Source organism: Lactuca sativa, chromosome 7 (assembly GCF_002870075.4).
Source record: "Lactuca sativa cultivar Salinas chromosome 7, Lsat_Salinas_v11, whole genome shotgun sequence".
Taxonomy (NCBI): Eukaryota; Viridiplantae; Streptophyta; class Magnoliopsida; order Asterales; family Asteraceae; genus Lactuca; species Lactuca sativa.
Window position 1 is genome coordinate 46436195 of NC_056629.2, and position 20975 is coordinate 46457169.

The window sequence follows — 20975 nt, forward strand, 5'->3', positions numbered from 1 at the left end:
ACACACAAAGGAACACAAAAATGTTAGAAACTCATAAAAAATTGATTTCAACACCACTGGACAGAAGGAACACAAAATGGAAGGCTTCTAACCGAAGCTGCACACACCGCGTGACCACAGTGGCATGTGATGGCGATGTGTGGTGGGTTTCGACTTGGTTTCAAAAAGAAAAACATCTTGCTCACCTGGAACTCGATGGTTGAAGTAGATGGTATGCAAGGTAAATGTTTTGGGGCTGAAACAATCGAGAAATGGGGAAAGCTACCAGTGATCTTTGCCATTTTTCTCGAGAAACTAAGCCCGACAATGGCTATTTTCGGTTGGTGATGGGGTCAGCTGGCTACGATGAATATCAAGGGGTGTTTGGGTAGCTTATCGACGTGAAAAGAGGAAGAAAAAGGGTTGGAACGGAAGGCAGTATCCTCTGTTATCCTCTTCGGTTTTCCGGTGATCGAGTGAGAAAAGAGAGAGAATAATCGAGAAGGGAGTGGGGACAAAGGGTGTGAATGATTCAGTAAAGCTTTTTTGATCTTAAAGCAGATTTTTAGAAGACTTTTTGAGCATTGGAAGTACATAGCAATTCTATGGAAGGATTTTGGAGAGTACAAAACCCTATTGCTTTAGGTCTGCATGTGTGAGTTGTGGTCGATCATGAAGCGGAGGGGGGGGGGGGGGGGGAGGGGAGGAATAGGAGTTTATCTCACAAGTACCAACTAGATTTCTATGTATTATTTGCTTCAAAAATAATATATACATATGGTATACGTTTCTAACTTTATAAATCATTTCCATACAATATATATATATATATATATATATATATATATATATAAATATGTTATGACTTTGTTATATATATATATATATATATATATATATATATATATATATATATATATATATTGACTTTATATGTTAAAAAAGATGTCAAAATTGTTCATATAATAAGTTTTTATCCTTTAAAGTCATAACTTACTATTTGATGATCATTTGAAAACTACATAATATATATTTTATGAAAATTATAGCAAAACACCTATAATTGACCATAAAATATGTCCTGCACACATATGTATATACTTGCACATGACTTTAGAAATGTCGAGTTCTTTCCCTCGTTAAAATCCATATTGAGCGGATTGGATCTTTATATTATTCCTGAAATGCATTGCAAATAATAAAAACCACACTGAGATCAATTTTTTAAGGTTTCATGTTCAATTTGGTGAAATCCCTTGGTTTTTACGAAACCGGCTCATCATTGGAATATGTTAGCATTCAAAATAAGCTTGATGGGAATCATAAGTCTTTGAGTTCTAAAATAGACAAACTTTGGAACAATTAAATATAATCCCACTTTAACTTTCTTAATAAACTTTGACGTATCATACAACAGGTCTATATTATAATGACATTCAATGTGATTGACCGTCAATAGTTGACCTAATTTGCCAACCGTTACATGCAGAGTGTCTGTGCAACCCTCCAATCATCAGTCTAGATAAGGGTGGACGATGAATAAAGATGCATCTATAAACCCATTTCATCACTACTTTTAATGTACCTGGTAATGCGTGTAAGATCATTCGTGTGAGCCGTTCGTGGTTTGTGTATATGCAAGCAAACTTGTTGAACAAGATATGAAATGTCGGGACGGGTATATGTCAAGTATAGTAGGGAACAAACTAAACTCCATTTAGTAGTGTGATCATCTATCAAATCTAAGGTAGAGTAATTGAGTACTCTCAATATCAAATGGTGTATGAATTGGATTACAATCATTCATATTGGCATGTAAAATAAGGTTACAAGCATAGTTCATTGTGAGAGAAACATGCCATCATCATATGTCTTAAGAGAAAGAGAGAGGTCGGTTTTTACATCTGCTTTGAATGGTACCTAGCTAAATCATAACAATAAACCACTAACAAATCCATAGCCTTAACCATCACATGCTCATTGTATTTGTAACAATTAAATAAGTATGAGAATCGACTAAATCACATTTGATGGATGCAAATTCTAGGGTACGTGCATTTTGTTGATGATAGGTGAGAAAGAAACCTGGATTATTGGAAGATATCACATTTCTCATCGATTGATGATAACGGCGATGAAAGTTGGATCGGCTATGGATCTACATCTAGAGCTAGTAAAGAAGAAGATGTTGATGGAGAACATAAGTGAATGCGAGAGATCTCACACTGTTGTGTGAGGGGGGGGGGGGGGGGAGTGTCAGCGAGGAAGGAAGGAGAGAGAGATCTCACACTGTTGTGTCCTATATCGGTCTCTCATTGATTCTTTCCCGGGCGGAGGCGCTACCATCGCGAAGGCGGAGTGCTAGTGATGAAGATATGTATGAGTGTGTGTGTGTGTGTGTGAGGGGGGGGGGGTGAGTGTTAGTGAGGAATAAAGAAATAAGTGGTTTCATAAACTAATTAAAATAATTATTAGGATTGTATACTTCATGCCCGATATACCCATGTATTGTTAACTAAAAAGTCTAAGTTACCATTAAAATAGTTTTTAATTATTATTATGCCATGATCAATCCAAACCATTTGAAATTTTAATCTAATGCTCCACTTTTAGTTCTCGGTAAACTATGAGTCTTCAAATGATATTTTCTCTCTCTCTCTCTCTCTCTCTATATATATATATATATATATATATATATATATATATATATATATATATACATATATGGTTAGGTTATTTTGTTCTAACTATCTATTGTGTGCATGTAGGCTTGATTCTGGACCAATCATTTTAGTTATTTTAAGAAACTAATTAATGCATATTAAGTGCTAAATATTTAATTAATACTCTTTATATCTTCAACATGTAATATGCATTAATTACTTTTTTAAAATAACTAAAATGATTGGTGCAGAATCAATCCTACATGCACATAATAGATAGTAGAAACATTTGAACCTAACTCTCTCTCTCTCTCTCTCTCTATATATATATATATATATATATATATATATATATATATATGGCACTTTATTTAAACTTATGGTAAACAATATAAGTCATGTTCTTGTTTCATCATCAAAATAAACAATATTGAGAAATAATGCAAGTCACATGCACACACACTACCCTCTCGTAATAAACTTTGGTGTCTCCATTGCCAAACGACAAGACATGATAACGTGATTTTAGTCTTAGTGTGCTACTTGAACTAGAGATGTAAGGAAGAAGGATGAAAGATCCATATAATCACCAAATTCGATAACTTTGAGTTCATAAGTTATATTTTAGCTAACTAAGCAATTTAGTTCCACATTAAAAAGAAAACAATTATTTACATCCGAGTGTACCATAAATATTGACTTGTTGTTAACATCACATTGGTAATAAACGAAAATATGAACCTAGACTATAATGCTACTTGCCTTGCAAAATTAGTTATGGAATTCCTTCGACAATATCTCATCGTCGACATAGAATCACTCGCGGAGCCACAAATTTTGATAAGGGGGTACAAATATTTTCAAGATTAAAAATAGTAATGTAAAGAGTTTTTTAATATTTAAAGTTGTAAATTGAAAGAATATATAATTTAAGCAAAAGTTACAATAGAATCCACCTAGACACCATGTCTTGCTATTGATCAATATTATTGTCATCAAGAACATGTAGAAACACAACATTATTATTAAAAGTGGCTAAATAATTGTTTAAAAATTGATTATTCATGATATTCCGCAACTTATTCTTTCTACATTTGCTGTAGCAACCGCAAAATATATATTTTATGTAGTTGTTTTATCCCAGACATTAAAAACATAATACAATCCTTTTAGAAGGGGGTATAACATAGAACATGTTTAAAAACAAAAATTTGTATATATATAAAACAATTTTTTTGAGATGTTGTAGTATCTATGACGCCTTATGTAGCTTCACCACTACATAAAATCACAGGAAAACATTAGTAAGGTAACCCTCACCCAAGAAAGTGACAAGTTTGCTTTTCGACTTAAAGTAGTTTGGTGGGAATACAAGTACAAACATAGTACAAACATATATATATATATATATATATATATATATATATATATATATATATATATATGTGTGTGTGTGTGTGTGTGTGTGTGTGGTTCAAATAAGAACCCAAAAAGGTTAAGAACCCTAAGAACCATTTTTTTAAATGTTTTCACTAAGGTGATTTGGACAAATCAAACATTAATATTATATTAAACAAACTTTTTCATTCCCTAGTTTACAACTAGTTGTCACTTGCTATTAGACAGTCGCCCGTGTATAAGACATATTCATAGTTTAAATACCATACTCATAGTTTAATAAACATATTCATTCACTAATACATAGTTTAACTTTAATACAAGCATTCATTCATATTTTAACACAAAATTTATATAATATATACAAATTTATACAATCAATTTGTAGTTTAATACACAAATTCACAACATAATACAATCCATTATACACTAATTTACAAATTCAAGTAAGTCAAACCCAAACTATACCACCACTACTAACTACCAGACACCGCCACCAACTACATATGCCACTTTCGCAACTATCCTTCCTTCCAAATTAGAACTGTATATAAAATCATGGATTTATAGCGTAAATATTATATTCACAGTTGAACAGTTAATTTACTAATTAAGAGTTTAATGCAAAATAATTATAAAAACCAATATATTTTTGCATATTTATACAATACAAAAAGTAAATATATTCGCAAACGAATTAATACAAACATTCATGCATAAATCAGTTATATTTTAACACAAAATTCATTAAAAATTCACAGCATAATACAATCAATTCACACTTTAGTCCATAAAGTTCACAACTTAATATAAAAAATTCATAGTTTAATGCACAAAAATTATACATTCATAGCCATATTTTCAACTTAAAACTTACATGTATACCTTTATATCTATAGGTTAATGCTTCTTTCAAAGTTTATTTACACAAATCTTCACAATTTAAATTTTACACACTTTATTCAAAATTAGATTGAATCAGATTTGTATATAATGCTACTTTCATCTTATATTTCCAAAGCAAACAAGGAATTAATAAAAAAAAGTAACAGTTTAATACAATCAATTCGTAGTTTAATATAATTAATTCAAAGCTTATTACAATCAAATCATGGTTTAATAAAAAACACTCACAGCTTAGTTTAATAATTTCAAAGTTTAATACAAAACATTATACTTTAAAGTAATATTTTCAACTTAAAACTTACATTTCAAGACTTTAATTTGCAGTTTAATAAAGTACTTTATCTCATTCATGGTATTTATAACTTAAAAACATGATTGATTTTGTTGAAGCATTTCATCAAATATCTTGTGTGCACCAAGCAAATTCACAGTTTAATATAGTATTTCAGGACTCTCATTTACAGTTTAATAATACAGCTTAGGAATGTTATTCAAAGTATTCATAACTGAAAACGCTTTAATTCACTCATTCACATGTAAAACTAACTTTAACAGAACTAAACCATAATTGAAATATTAAAAATCAAAATTCACAACTTAAATAAATAAATTCACATTATTTGAGAAAACATTAACATAATAATACACATTCTAATTTTAATTCAAAGTATAACAACCATAAAACATAACCTGTGAATAACAATTGTTGTAAATATTATAACACATAAGAAACAAACATTGATTCACAACTTAACAACAACAAAAATAAACTATAATTAACAAAAATAAACGATAAATGAGAGATTAAAGTATTAAATTCATAGGTTAATGGAAGGCAAAATAATCAAAACACAAATCGATATAGCTGATGTGTTTCATTAGAGATCAGAAAGAGATGAATGAGGTGGCAGTGCTGGAACATATCTAAGGTGGTGGAACTACCATCAACCATTGGTACCACCATTCAGATCTATACATGAAACACCACCACACAAACTAGATCTAGAAAAATCAAACCACATATACCTAATATAACCAGATCTGAACGTTATGCCGATAGTAGGAGATTACGGTGGTAGCAATGGTGGAAATGAAGTTGACAGTGATGAAGATGGTATCAGAATATAACCAAATCACACCATATCTGAGATGTTTTGCGTTTTAGAGAGAGAAAGTTAAGTTGAAATAACTTTGTGACTCAAGACCATGTGGCGATTGATAGTGGATATGGAGGTATTTTCATCGGATTAAGATTTGTGTTGTCATTAGTGGTAGATTAATGTCCTGCAAGAGGAATTTGCGTTGACAGTAAGGGATGAAGGTGGTGGTTATGCCGCTTGCCAAAGCTCATAAATCTGGTGGAGAAAATCATAGATCTAAAGACAAAAATCATAGATCTGAAGACAAAAGTCGTAGATCTGAATCTGAAAATCATAGATCTGAAGTTGAAAAATCATAGATTTAAAGCCATAAATCATAGATCAGAAGCTGAAATTGTAGATCTAGAGCCTAACGGAGCTTTTTTATCTGATGACGGTGGTTCACAGGTGGTAGTAGGTGGTGTTGGTTCGCCGGCGGAAAAAGGCAACCGGGGGGTGGTGGCTGGTGGTAGTGGCAATGGGTGATAATGTTTGTGTGTTATTCAAGTTTGATATGAGATAGAAGATATCCATGTGAGAGTATGTGTAGATAGAAATAATAAAAATGAAAGTGGGTTATTGTGTTATAGCTTAATAAAAAACGTTCTTAAGTGGTTCTTAACCTTTAAGGGTTCTCATATATATATATATATATATATATATATATATATATATATATATATATATATATATATATATATAAGGTTAGGTTATTTTATTTTTGCTAACTATTGTGTGCATGTGTAAATGATTCTAGACCAATCATTTGTGTTAAATTATGAAAGTGATTTTTTTAAAAATTAAATAGAAAAAAAAACAAATTAATAGGATTTCATTATATAACCAGGCATGGAAGGGTAGTCTCATACATTACCTTCATCATTTTAATAGGAAACCTTCGTTTCTTTTGGAACTGATTCACTCGATTATCCCAACTATCTCACAAACAACCAAAATCAGAAGCCCATTTCTATCGGAGATCAAAACATATTCTGATTTTGTGTAATCAATCTTCAAAATCGGAAGAGTATGTGAAGGTATTTAATATAAATATCGACATTAAACCCTAGAAGACGGAGAAGGCATTCAGGGTTCTCTATGAACTGTATTCTTGAAGAATGAGGAGTACAAGATCAACTTCATTCAAACCCAAGTTCAAGAACACAGTAGAGACGGTGTTGAATCATGATGATCACGATGATGATTTCTGTTCCAAACCTGAAGGTATTGATTTTTTTTATTGAAGTGGATGTTTATTGAGTTTAAATATGTATTCTACTGTAATAAATGTAGTTATACTGATTTATGCATGTATGATTTGTGTTTGTCAAGCAGAAGGTGTGATTTTGTTTTAATTCCTTAAGAAAATTAACTAATTATGAGATTCTACTGTGATATTTACAAAAAAAACCTAGTAATATGATAGAATCAACTAGTTATGGATCTTGTTCTGCTAGAATGTTTGATGCATGTAAAAGTGAAATGTTTGAGATTCCGTTAGAATGAAGTCTATATATGTATGATATTCGAACAGAATTAAAACTTGTATATAGTTTATTTTATGTTTCAAAGTGATATGTGTGATATTCTGTTAAAATAAATTATGTAGATGTATAGGCTACAATTATAATGAAACTTTCTGTGAATAATGATTTATGTAGCAGGGTGTAATGATTTGAGATTATGTTGGAATCAAAATATGTATATGATTAATGAATTAAAGTGAAACATTTACCATTCTTGTAGAATGATAGACTTTATATGTAGGATATGATGGTAGAATACAGTTTTGTATATGAATGTGAGTATTTCCATGGTTAGTGGATTATATATCAAAGTGACATGTATGATATTCTGGTAGAATTAAACATTGTATATGCATGCTCATTTATGTTAGTATCTTTTTATTCTGATAGAATTGCAACTATGTGTACAATATGTTTATTTTATCATAGTATTTTTTTATTTTGTTCGAATAATGAATTAATGTGAAACATTTACAATTCTTGTAGAATGATAGAATTTATAAGTAGGATATGCTGGTAGAATGCAACTATGTATATGAATGTAAGTATTTCCATGGTTAGTGGATTATGTATCAAAATGACATGTGTGATATTTTGGTAGAATTAATCGTTGTATAGCATGCTCATTTTATGTTAGCATCTTTTTATTATGTTAAAATTGAAACTATATGTATAGTATGTTTATTTTATGGCAGTATATTTTTATTATGTGCGAATAGAAAAATATCTTTTATTCTAAAACATTAGTTAACGTATTGTGTTTTAGTCATGCACTGAATATATTATACTAAACATTCTAATATGTAGTCTGTATTATAGGAGGACAAGTACAAGAACAAGAACAACACATGAAACGAGAAATAAGGTCGAAGATAAAATTTGAGAAATCAGTACCAGAAAAGTAAACTCCTAAAGCTTTAAATGTACTTCTCATGGAAAAGAGAGATAAGGTCAAAGACAAAATATGAGAAAGTTCCAATTGTAAATAATTTAAAGAATAAGGGAATTAAAGAATTTGTGAAGGATGAAAAAGAAGATAAGGTTAGAAAAACAAGTAAGGAGTATCCACCTGGTTTAAGAAACCTTCCAACAAGAATGAAAGATGATAACATCACTGCAGCTGTTAAGGGGATGACACCGAAACAAAAACAAGAAATCTTAAGAATGGGTTTTGGATCAATTCTACAAGTGAATATAACAAGTTATCCGGGACAACTAAGCTACTATCTTTTAGATGTTGATGATCCAGATAGTAGAAGACTTGTCTTACAAAACTCTATGATTGAGATCACAAAAGAGACATTGCATGATATGATAGGGTAGCCAATTGGTGGAGAAGACCTCAATGAGTTGTCATTGTGTGATAAGGGGAATCAAATTCTGGTAGAATGGAAAGGACAATATATTGCTAATAAGTTCAATGGTAAAGAGTATTTAAGTAGGATTCAAGCTAGAATAGAAGATAGTTTGATGTTTAGGCTTAATTTTCTGACCCTTTTCGTTAACAACTTCATAGAATCAATGTTGGTGGGGATGAATCAAATCAAAGTTGTAAGAAAGTTGGTGTTGGTATATGACTTTTCAAAGTTAAACTAGTGTAAATATATGCTTCACTATTTGGGATCAAGGAAGAAACTATAGAAAAGGGATAACAAATCAAGCTACCACAGTGGTCCTATTACACTCCTGATAGTAAGTGTTAAATGGTGTTATACAAAAATATAGATTTCATAGTAATTTATTGTTGGTGTATTGATTAATTTTATGTTTCTTTTTGTAGTTGGTGTATGTGTATAACATGAAGTATGCTATAAAGTTAGATAAAAGGCTTCCATTTATCGTGCATATTACTGGTGCTAATTTATTAGAGAATCAACGCTTGGAGATCAGTTTGGTAGGGTTCGGGAGGCAATTTCGGGATGACCATGATGATGTTGATATGAAGGATGAAACAAGAGGTGAAGAGGAACAATTGGTCAATTTTAAGAAAGATGAGGTGATGAGCAGGTAATAGTATAATTTTTTTTGCATACTTCGCTAATTTGTAGTAATTCTAATTACTAATATATTGAATAGTCTGTTAGAATATAAATTAAATATTCTAGAAGAATATTTAATTGACTATATATTTCTCATATAAAAGTTGTTGAAATTTTCCTATAATGTAATTAATAATTAATTATGTATATTGCAGGTGTACACTACTGTTTTAGGGCATAGTTATGGGTTAATTGTAACAGAAAAACATATGATGGAAGTTACGTTGGAGGATGATTTGGAAAAATTCCCTGATAGTGTGGTGCTGAAGGAGTCGATGGAAAAGATGAATGAGCTTTTAATTGAAGTGCATGAAGGGGAAAACAACGAAAGCATGCATGAACCGGAGGGTTATAATGAGTTAAATCTGAATGATATAGATGACGGTGATGAAGGAAATAGTTCACCTGTTATAGGATTGATAGTTTATGCACATGAAGATGTCAATTATAGTACACCTGTTGATACCAATTCTTTAACAATAAGTTAGTTTCATGCACTTCTGAGGGTGGATGATGAAATGGTTAAGTTTGTTGGATTAGTGTCTAAGTCCATAACTATTTTGGGATGTACTTGACCCGATGGTGCATGGGCCTTTTGGGTTGCCGTCACCAAAGCAACTTGATAGGATGAATTATGGAGAGAGAGGATTAATTATGATTTATTAATATATTATGAGAATAATATATTAAAGGAGAAATCATATTGTTTAATTAATATTAGTCAAGAATTAATAAGAATTAATTTTGTGGCTAAAAGATATTAATTAAATAAGGGAACTAGAACTGTCAATTGTGTGATAGTTGAATAATGGGCTAATGGACTCCATAAAGGATTGAGTGGACGAATTCTATGGGGAAACCCATTAGAAATCGTCCAAGGCCTCTAAGGAGGGAGTCCATGGGTTGCTTAGGGCCTAAGCAGTCAAATTAGGGTTTCCTTGTTAGATAACCCTAATAGCCTAACTATTTAAGGACCCCTAGGGCACCAAAAACGTGGCCAACTAATTCCTTAGGGTTTCTACATGTTTTGGGTGCCTCCTCTCTTATCATTCTTCATCCTCTTGCTCTTGGTGTTTGTGAGCCATTAGAGGAGTGACACTTGTGACTCTAAGCTTTCTAAAGCCATTACAAGGAGGATTTGAGATTGTTATTGCTACTTAACAATCAAGGTAAGATCTAAAACCCTTTCATATGTTAATATGATTAATTGTATGCTAGATCTAGGGTTTATAGCTTTGGATATTCAATTGCATGTTCATTAGACAAACTAGATCCAAAAGCTATTAGGGTTTGCATGTACACCATAGGAATGATGTTTTGCTCATAACCCATCAAAGTTGTTGGATGAAACAGAGTTACAGGTGTATAGAAGGAAAAAGTTAATGTTAGGATTCAATGAGGATAATGTGGTTGGAAGAAATCTAGGAGAAGCTGTTGATAATGCTGTAGAAGATGATGATAATGATAAAAGGGAAAAAAACGCATCCCTAAAAAGGCAAAAATATTTCATTCCCCCTACATTTAAAGAATTATTAAGGTTGGGGATAAACTGAGTAAGGATGAAATTGGAATATGTAACTCAGTTTTTGCATCTAATAGAGATGATGGGTAAGTATATGTGAGTCGATTAACATTTTTTTTAAATACCAATGTAAATGTATATATATCATGTTAAGCGAACAGGAACTTTGGATATGAAATATGGCATGATACCAAATTTGGTGGTAAGATAATCAATATAATTCTAAAAACTCGGATTCATTCTAAAATTTGTTATATGACTATGTTTGATGTATTTGTTGTATTCAATGACAGAAAAAACTGTTTCGCAACTACTTAACATCAAGACATCATCCAATGACAAAAGCATTCAGTTTTAAGGCGGGTCGTGTGACAAAGATATATTGGCAAGTAGAAAAGCCTGGAATGGATTGTGGAGTCTACCTTATGATGTAATAGCCGTCAAAATTAGGTCAATAACAATCACATGTGATTATACCAATCATGTAATGTGATTTTGTTAAAGTAGTAATGTGATAAAGTTACTATGTAGTTCGAGATAAATTCTAATACAAATATGAGCTTTCATACATACTTTATAGTATAAATCAAAGTATACATCCATACGATTCCAAAAATATAGAGAACGTGTAAATCTGACTTCGCATGAAGAAGTTATGAAAACTCTAACACTATAAAATCTCTATAACAAGAGGAATTTAAAACAGGCTTAGAATTAGCTATTGGAATCTAATAGAGAGTTGCAGTACTCGGAATTACCTACGTGTGGATATAAAAAATGTCAAAAACGGAGTTCGTATGCAAAAGTTACGACCTTCCGAAGTTACAGTTGTCTTAGAGCATAACATGTGTCAGAAACCCTAATCAGACTGGACCCACGACGTGAGCATAAAAACTCACAACGTAAGGAGTCAAACCGCCACATTTTGAAGCTAGAAGTCTACGGAAAGATAACCCAAAAGCTCACGACGTGAGGACGCTGCAAGACACTATTCGAGGCAAGAAAACATGCGTTAAGGCTACGGGATGAGTCTTGCCATAGATCACGACGTGAATCTATCATTCTCACATCGTGAGGGTCAAAAATCAGCCTATAAATAGAGGCTTCGACCTCAGCCATTCCACACACCTAAATCTGTTCTCTCTCTCTCTCTCTCTCTCTCTCTCTCTCTCTCTTTCTCTCTCTCTCGTTTGCTGAAGTCGTTTCGCTTCCCGAGCCCAATGATCGTGAACCGCTGAACGATTTCAGTTAGATTCCGCCAAAGTATGATATTAAGGTGAGTTTCACGACCCCACTTTTAATGTTTTCGGGAAAAACACATGCAAAATATTAAATACAAGTTAATACTATATTTATATGATAGTATGTTCGTATCAACATATATAGTTATATTAACCGGGATATAGTTGTTTTGCCTCATATATACCTAAAGTATATATGATATTTTTAAAACATAAAACTATCGTAAACTTGTTAGCATGTTATTATACTAATGTAGAGCTTGAGTTATACTCGGGAGTTCTATATATACTATGTGTGATATAGCCTCGATGCTATACTCGAGAGTTATATATATATTGATTTCTAAGTATGTTATTATTGTTGGTTTTATGTCAAGATAAAACTAGGAACGTTATATGTTGTTATTGGTTTTATGTCAAGATAAAACGTGGTTTTACCTCAAGTTATAGCTGTTATAATGCCTAAATGTTATGAAGTTAGGAGTAATGTTTAAAAGCATAGTCTAGTAACTTAGGGTTTTAGACACGATGCTTGTGTTGTTAGAACTATAGAACACCGTCAAAGTTTACATGAACTATTGCATTCATCATCTAAGATTGGGGATCTTAGTGGAAGTCCTCTGACCTGTAACCATTAATCCCGTGTGAGCGAGGAAGTGTATGGATCTATGTGGGTTAACACCCCATCCATTGTTGTTGGGTACAACCCAAACGGTTTTACGGTGGACTATAGATCTATACCGGTTGACAACCCCAACCCTGGTTGCTAGCTCCAACCCAACGATATTTGGATGACGAACTTTCCTAATTTACTACCTTCCGACGTCGATGAAGCGTGCGGAAACTACCACAAGGTGTGATCCTTGTACTACCGCAAGGTGTGATCCTTGTACTACCTCAAGGTGTGATCCGTGTAATAATAATAAGAGGTATAAAACTAAGAAATACAGTCGCAGCTACAGACTCTTGGTAGCACAACTTTAGAAGCATTATACTTTGTCGATATACAAGTATGAATGCTAAGTATAAGTTTCTCAAAGACTTATACTTTAAGTATAAGAATCTAGTAGGTATATTACTTGTATATTAAGTAGACCACTATACCTATTCTACTTACTCGTATAGAATTAAAATAGATTTATACGTAGCGGTTTTACTTGTATAGAATTAGAATAGATTTATACGTAGTGGTTTTACTCGTATAGAATTGAAAGAAGATTTATACGTACCAACCTTAGTTTGTATGGGATTACAAACATTTGTATGAGACTTATAGGTATACTACTTATTTGGTAAGTAAACCCTTATACCTAGGAGATATATATACTAAATGTTGGAGAGTCAAAACGATACTTTCAAAACTATACTTTTGAATTGAGAAAAAGTACTATTTCTACTTAGATTCAAAACATGTGAAGTAACCAACTTTATGTTGACATATTTTAAAATGCATGTGTTTTCAGGAAGTTGATAACTATGATACAAGGAATGACCTTACACCACCCTATGTTTCCGCTGATTGTCGGGGTGTGATATATGATACATATGGAAATTTACATGGGGGAAAATGAAGGGCGTTGGGAGTGTGGTCTTACAGGTAAAATGCTTGGTGATGTGAGTGTTATAAGTAAATTAAGAACAAAATACATGGCAAGAATGTTGACAGCCGATTTCAAAAAGTATAACAGTATGATAGTTAGAGATTTCGTAGCGTTTCGTAAGCTTGATATTTTAGAACAAACTATGCTTCTTCAAGAGTTAGCTGAAAATAGGAAGAAAAAGAGAAAAGCAAGGGGTCGTTGGTAAGCATTTGAAGGGGTAGTTTGGTTTTTTGAAGATACATATTGACATGGTATTTGAACTTTTTTTGGTTGTTTAAACATAAATTTGGTTTATGTTGCGTTTTGAAAAAAATAGTTTGTCTTTTAGACGTTTTGAATCATTGTTAGAAAGAATTCAACTTATATCTTCTAATGGAATATTTGTTTTGATCTAATGGTTGTGTTGATGCATTGTTTATTTTCTAGAATGATGATGTGGTGTATTGTTAACAGGCAATTATGTTAGAATGAGTTATAGTTTAGTACTAAGTCTTGATGGGATGTTTTTGAAAAAATTTAGTATTAAATTATTAAGTTGTTTTAGATATAATTACCGGTTATACAGAATAATGGCTGTGTTTATGTATTTTTTAATTATATGGTCAGATATTGTCAAGTTACTGGATTGGTTTTGACAGATTTAACATTTTGTTAGAATACGTTAGTTGTTATTATTCTATTAGAATATGATATAGTTTGATATTATCTCTTAATGGGATGTTGCTGACAAATGTAATATTCTGAAAAATGTAGTCTTTCTAAAATGAAATATGTGTATATAAATGTAGTATTCAGAAAAAGCAATAGAAAATTCTATTGGAATGAATGTGTATGAAATATGTAGTCTTTTTGAAATGAAATATGTATATGAAATATGCTATACTGAATACTTGTATATAAATGATAGTATATGATGTCATAATGAATTATACACATTGTTAATATACTGTAAAAAGCAATACAAAATTCTATTCTAATGAAAATCATTATTTAAATGAATGAAAATAGTTGTGTGATTAACATTAAGTTATTGTGCTGTAGTCATTGATTTTTTTTTTGTTTAAGTTAATGTGGATGGGGTGGATGTATTAATTTATTTATTCCATAATGTGCTATCAATAATGAAAAGAATGAATGCATATTTTTTGACGGAATGAATATTTGTATTTAGTTATATAATTATTTTTAACAAATAAAAAATCAGAAATATTGTGAAATTAATTGACAATGGAATCATAAGTAACAAAAATTGTGATTCTTAACGAACAATCAAGGTAAATACTTTATTAAACGACATAACAAATAACATTGAATGTGAACCAACCAAATTAAAATGAAATGTCATTTTAGTAAAACCATTAAAGTAAGATACAAAAAAACTAATTATGGACATTCTTTAAAGGACAATTTCTTTTATCGTGATGAACCATCTGTACACATGTAGCACACTTTATCTTACGTTTCCAGCTTTCTTTTTCAAGCATCTCTTTTCTAGATTTTAATCTTTTTGCATGACTGTCGAATCCTTTGTTACGAATATCTGATGGATTCTGAATGTCACTATCATCAAGTACTACATCGGGAACTACCACGCCTAGAAGCATGTTGAAATGTTCTGCTCAATTTGGTCTTTCATGATTTGGACAATCGTCTATGATTTTTTTTTTCAACTTATTATGCTCGTCAAGGTATAACTTCAACTTAGCTGCATCATGAGTCAAATAAGATACACAACGGTCAACAATTGAAAAAATATCAATAGCAGTTATGTCAAAATTCGAATCATCAAAAGAATTAGTGAAGCATCTATTTAGTAATTTTGTTGGAATAACGTCCCTACGCCAACGTTTCAAAATGTACTTTTCAGGGATTTGTTCAATGCTATAAAACTTAAACACACAGAATATGTGTCTGCATAAGATCCTGACATGTTCAAAATGCATACGAGAACATTTGAATGAACCATCTTTTGTTGAGTGTGTGACCTGGACTATATAAGATAATTAGTGAAATTGTCTAAGTTATAAATATTTAGTGTTTAAAGTCAAATGATGAAATGATAATTAAGGAGAAAAAATATACCATGTATTCAGTATCCCTTATAGGACAATCGTAATTGTATTCCTCATCTTTGTCATCAACAACGACATCATTTGTTTGCATAGTGCTTATGTTGTTTTTTTTTTTCTCCAAAACAATAATCGTGTCAACACCGTTCGAAGAATTCACATTCTTTTGAAAAAAATTATCTCCAAATCTTGATATCTCTTTCTGAACCTGATAAAAAATCTTGTGCACATATACCTTTGAAGCATGAGGTTCATTCGGACTACGGGTGATGAATTTAGGAAAAATGGTGGCAGTGTTAAAATCATTAAGAATTTGATTATGTCTATGTCGTTCCATGACTGAATCAAATGTCATCATAAACATGATAAGATAATAACCGATTAGTGTGGTGGTTTAGAATGACCAATTCTGACTTTCGGACGGTGATGTAGTTCGCGTAAGACTAGACATTGGAATGTGCTTGAAAAATGCAAGGATCAAAAATCTTCGCGACCCATAAATGGTTTTCATCCAATTGTTATCTATATATTTTAAACTCCTCGTACATCATATGCCATACATTCTCGAAGTCATGTGGTTCCAACTTAGAATTCCAAATTATAGAGTGAAAACGCTTTCGAAATTTTTTGATTGGTGGCTACATCTTCGATTGATAAAATCTATAGAAATTGAAATTTAATGAGGATGAGTAAATAAAAAAATTAAAGCAATTGATGTTTGTATCAATAAATGTTTTGTATGAACGAAAATACGATGTTAGTTTTCATTTAGGATTTTGTGAGAATATGAGAAAATCTTTCTAGAATCATAACAAAATATAAGGATAATAGTTTTTCTATGCGTACCTTATTTAGCAACTTCTTTGTTATATGCCACATACATAACCTATGATGTGCCAATGGAAAACGTTATCTATAGTTTTCTTCAAAGTTGGATCCTGGTCGAATATAACCAATTTAGGTTGTTTTCTAAAAGCTTTCAAGAAAGCTCTAAGCAACCATTCATAAGAAACTCCATCTTTTTTTACTTAAAAGTCCAACACCAAATGTTACACATTTTTATGGTTATCAATGCCAGTGAATGGAACAAAAACCATATCATACCTATTTTAGAAAGATAATATTAATTTACATATCTGAAAGTAATGAAATATTTTTTGTAAAAATATTAAAGGTTAAATATACTTATTCATGTTGAATGTGGCATCGAGTGATACATCTCCGAAAGAATTGTAGTTATACTTTGTTGTTTCGTCAGCCCAAAATAGAGCATTCAATCTTTTCTTCAACACTTTATATTCAAAAGTAAATGTTGGGACATGTTTCTTCCTGTCGCTCATCTTGTCAACGAGGAATTTTGCGTCCCTCCCACATATGTAACAATTAAGATTTCTCCTAGCATTCTTAAAATCTGAAACCATTTCACCTCGAACCGAAGGACCGCCCTGAAGAGCAGTATACGATCTATGTGCTTTTACAGGACCAATATTTTGTTTTGACAAATAATGAACGAAAATTTCCTGGGAATAATCAAGTTTTCTCTTTGTACGAGATAAGTACATATTGCCCTTGCTAAACAACTCGTGATTATGTTGCTCAACAAAATTACTCACGATATATTTAAGAGTACAGAGAATTATATCTAAAACAACTTTCGTTTTACAATCCCTCTTAAATAAATATTTCCTTCTTTAAGTCTTATTATGCTGAATGTCCAGAGTATCTACTTTACTAGTATTTGGATTACCTTCCCGATTGCATACTAGATGTCTATTTTTAATAATGTCGTATTTCGTTTTTTTAACTCTTCAAAGCCTGACATCAAGACTAGATTCTAATGCATAGTTTCTATACATTGTTATTGTTTCATCATATGAATCATATTTTGATGTAACTTTTGGTTTGATATTGTTAGATACAATTAGAGTCCAATACAAGGTGCCACCAGGAGAAACGTAATCATGTGTAACATGTGATTGTCCTGTATAAACATGACAAATACATGATTAACAAATTATGTATGAAATAAGCAAAAGAATGTGGAGGAATATAAAAAATGACAAAAATATTATTCTGTAAGAATTTTATAAATATTATTCTGCAAGAATTTAACTATTCTGTAAGAATTTTATTATTTTGAAATAAATTTATTATTCTTGATTATTTTTGTTTGATGTTGTTACCTTTACTGAAATCAATATTAACATCTGTATCTTCATCAATGAACTGAATTTTGTCTTCTGCATCTTCTGCGTCCTCTGTATGTTCAACAGTGAAATTATTAAGATATAATATTAAACATGTCTGAAAGACAATGAAAATTTAAACAAAAATTCAAAAACTCACCTACATTAGGATTTCTACTTTCGCCTATTTGAAATCCGCCATTATATAGTTTATCATTACCAGGAAAATCGAAAACTTCAAGTTCATCTTCATCATCACTAGCAAAATAATGTTCCTCGTAAATATGATTATTAACATCTGATACTTGATCGTCCATACCTATGGAATTTCGACAGTGTTTCTATATGCTTTGGAAGTTGAATACAATAAAATATTATAAACTGACATATAAAAGAAATAAGGAAGAAAACAGATTATATGCAACTTAAAAGGCGTGATATTAGGGATCCTTGATAAAAAATGATTTCTATTTGATTCTTTTTGAAAACACGCTAAAGATAAAAATATACATATTCCAAATATATAACATTTCAACATTACGTTAAATTAATTTCTTTACAATATTATTATGTACTTTTAAAAAAAATATGCATAATGTTAGAGTCTAATATATCCCTTGTTTGACTTAAATCCAAAGATTTGATGCTAACGTTTTCTCGAAATCATTCTATCAGAATGATATATCAATATGACTTATAAAACTCTGCACAGTGTTTTATCTTGAAATCATTCCATCAGAATAATATAACAATATGGCTTATAAAACTGTTCATTGTATGTTATCTCGAAATCATTCTATCAGAATGTTATAAGAATATGACTTATAAGATTGTTAACTCTTATACTGTTTACAATATAAGTCATTGTATTGCTCATTGTTTACACATTTTTTTGACATTATGTGTTTTCATTTTATGCAACTGTAAAACATTTTTTATGAACTACGATAAATGCTTTAATGATATTTCTATTCTGATGGAATGGTAACTAGATGATTCTATGAATATAAACTAACATTAACACTTTATTGGTTGTAAACATAAATATATAAGAAAAAAACGTAGAATTCATCAAACCATACTTTTATTATACCGAAATCAAACATAATAATACCATATAGTTCATCAAACCAGACTTGTATTTTACTGAAATCAAAAGGACTTATATCTAAAAACGTCTAATTTGATGAATTTCTTGTATTTCTATGCTTTCTTCAAGCCAAAAGGAAAGTTCCTGCTATCATGACCAAGTCCAAAGCATATTTTACATTTTCTTTTTTTCTTCACAACTTCATTCACCAGATTCTTGGGATCATTGACATTACCCAGATCCTTCCCCGGATTCTGATCTTCATTATCCTGCAAGATTAACAAATTGTATTGGATATATATGTATATGTAAAAAAGGTAAAAACATATAAACATCAAAGAACAAAAATTAATACATCATTCTGTTTTCCACTATGAACATCCATCGATTTTGTAAAAAAAAGTAATGAGCAAAGAAAGGAATCGATATTGTGATCTGTGTGTGTGTGGACGTTTCAACCGGATATATAGAGATAATTAAATTAATGATAAGTAAATCAGTCATAAATCATTGACTAATATAAAGGGATAATAAGCAGATTAAATAAATTAAAAATAAGGATTAAAATGAAAGATTACATAATTACCCTTACATATTTAATAAAATAATTAATTATTTGCTAATTTGTGATTGGTTCATCCATGCACACAATATTTATTAGAAACATTTGATCCTAAGTCTCTCCCTCTCTCTCCATATATATATATATATATATATATATATATATATATATATATATATATATATATATATATATATATATATATATAGGGTTTGAGATTGGTTGACAACTCATAGTTTCCCGAGAACCCGAAAACTAAAGATGGAGCATTAGATCAAAATTATCTCATTAAGGGCATGATTGTCATCTTACCAATATCATTTGATGTTTAATTTTTTGTGTTGTTAGAAATATTAATAAAAATGTCTACAAATTATCGAAATAAATTAAATTTTCGAATATATTTAAAAAAATAATTTTTGGTTTTTTTAAAAAATGCAAAATTTTTAAGTTTTTATAGAAAAAATGAATTTCTTAAAAAAACGAAAAAAATTATTTAAAAAAAAACTGCAATTTTTTAAAAACATTTAAAAATCAATAAAATTTCAAAAAAACTGGAATATTTAAAAAGTACTATAAGTTTTTAACCAAAAAAATCAACATTATAGGTATATATATGCATATTATTACAAATGCATATATGCATATTTCATATACTATAATATTGGTAAGGAAATCATAAGAAAACTCATTTTATTTACTAATCTATAAACAGAATAGAATAAGTATTTTTATTCGATATAAAATAAAATATAAAAAAAAATGCTACAAAATTTCAAAGCGTTTTCATGTCTTTATGTCAATATTTCCATATTTTCTTTAATTTATCATTTTTCACCTCTTCAATATTCACCATAATTTCTTCCAAATCTACAAGGAAATTTAAAAAAAAAATGATTGATGCAAAAACACTCACAAAAATACATATATGATTTACATGTGATTAACCTATGGCTCACATGCGATTTACATATGAATCACATGCAATTCACATATGAATCACATTTATATATGACATCATATATGAATTACATTTGATTTTCATATGAATCAC

The 20975-nt window shown here is 30.4% G+C and overlaps 1 protein-coding gene across 1 annotated transcript; it reads right to left on the minus strand.

Annotated features, from left to right (window-relative positions):
* Window positions 1–15633: 15633 nt before the first annotated feature.
* LOC128127230 (protein FAR1-RELATED SEQUENCE 7-like) lies at window positions 15634–16420 on the minus strand. Its single transcript, XM_052765669.1, has 2 exons — window positions 16097–16420; window positions 15634–15999 (listed from the first exon to the last, which is right to left on the minus strand). Exons 1-2 carry the CDS (start codon window positions 16418–16420, stop codon window positions 15634–15636), a joined length of 690 nt encoding a protein of 229 aa, XP_052621629.1.
* Window positions 16421–20975: the final 4555 nt, after the last annotated feature.

Coding starts and splice junctions, on each gene's coding strand:
- LOC128127230 (XM_052765669.1), bottom strand. CDS start 16,420: ATGGAACGACATAGACATAATCAAATTCTTAATGATTTTAACACTGCC. Junction 16,000..16,096: donor TAAGGGATACTGAATACATG/GTATATTTTTTC, acceptor TATATAGTCCAG/GTCACACACTCAACAAAAGA.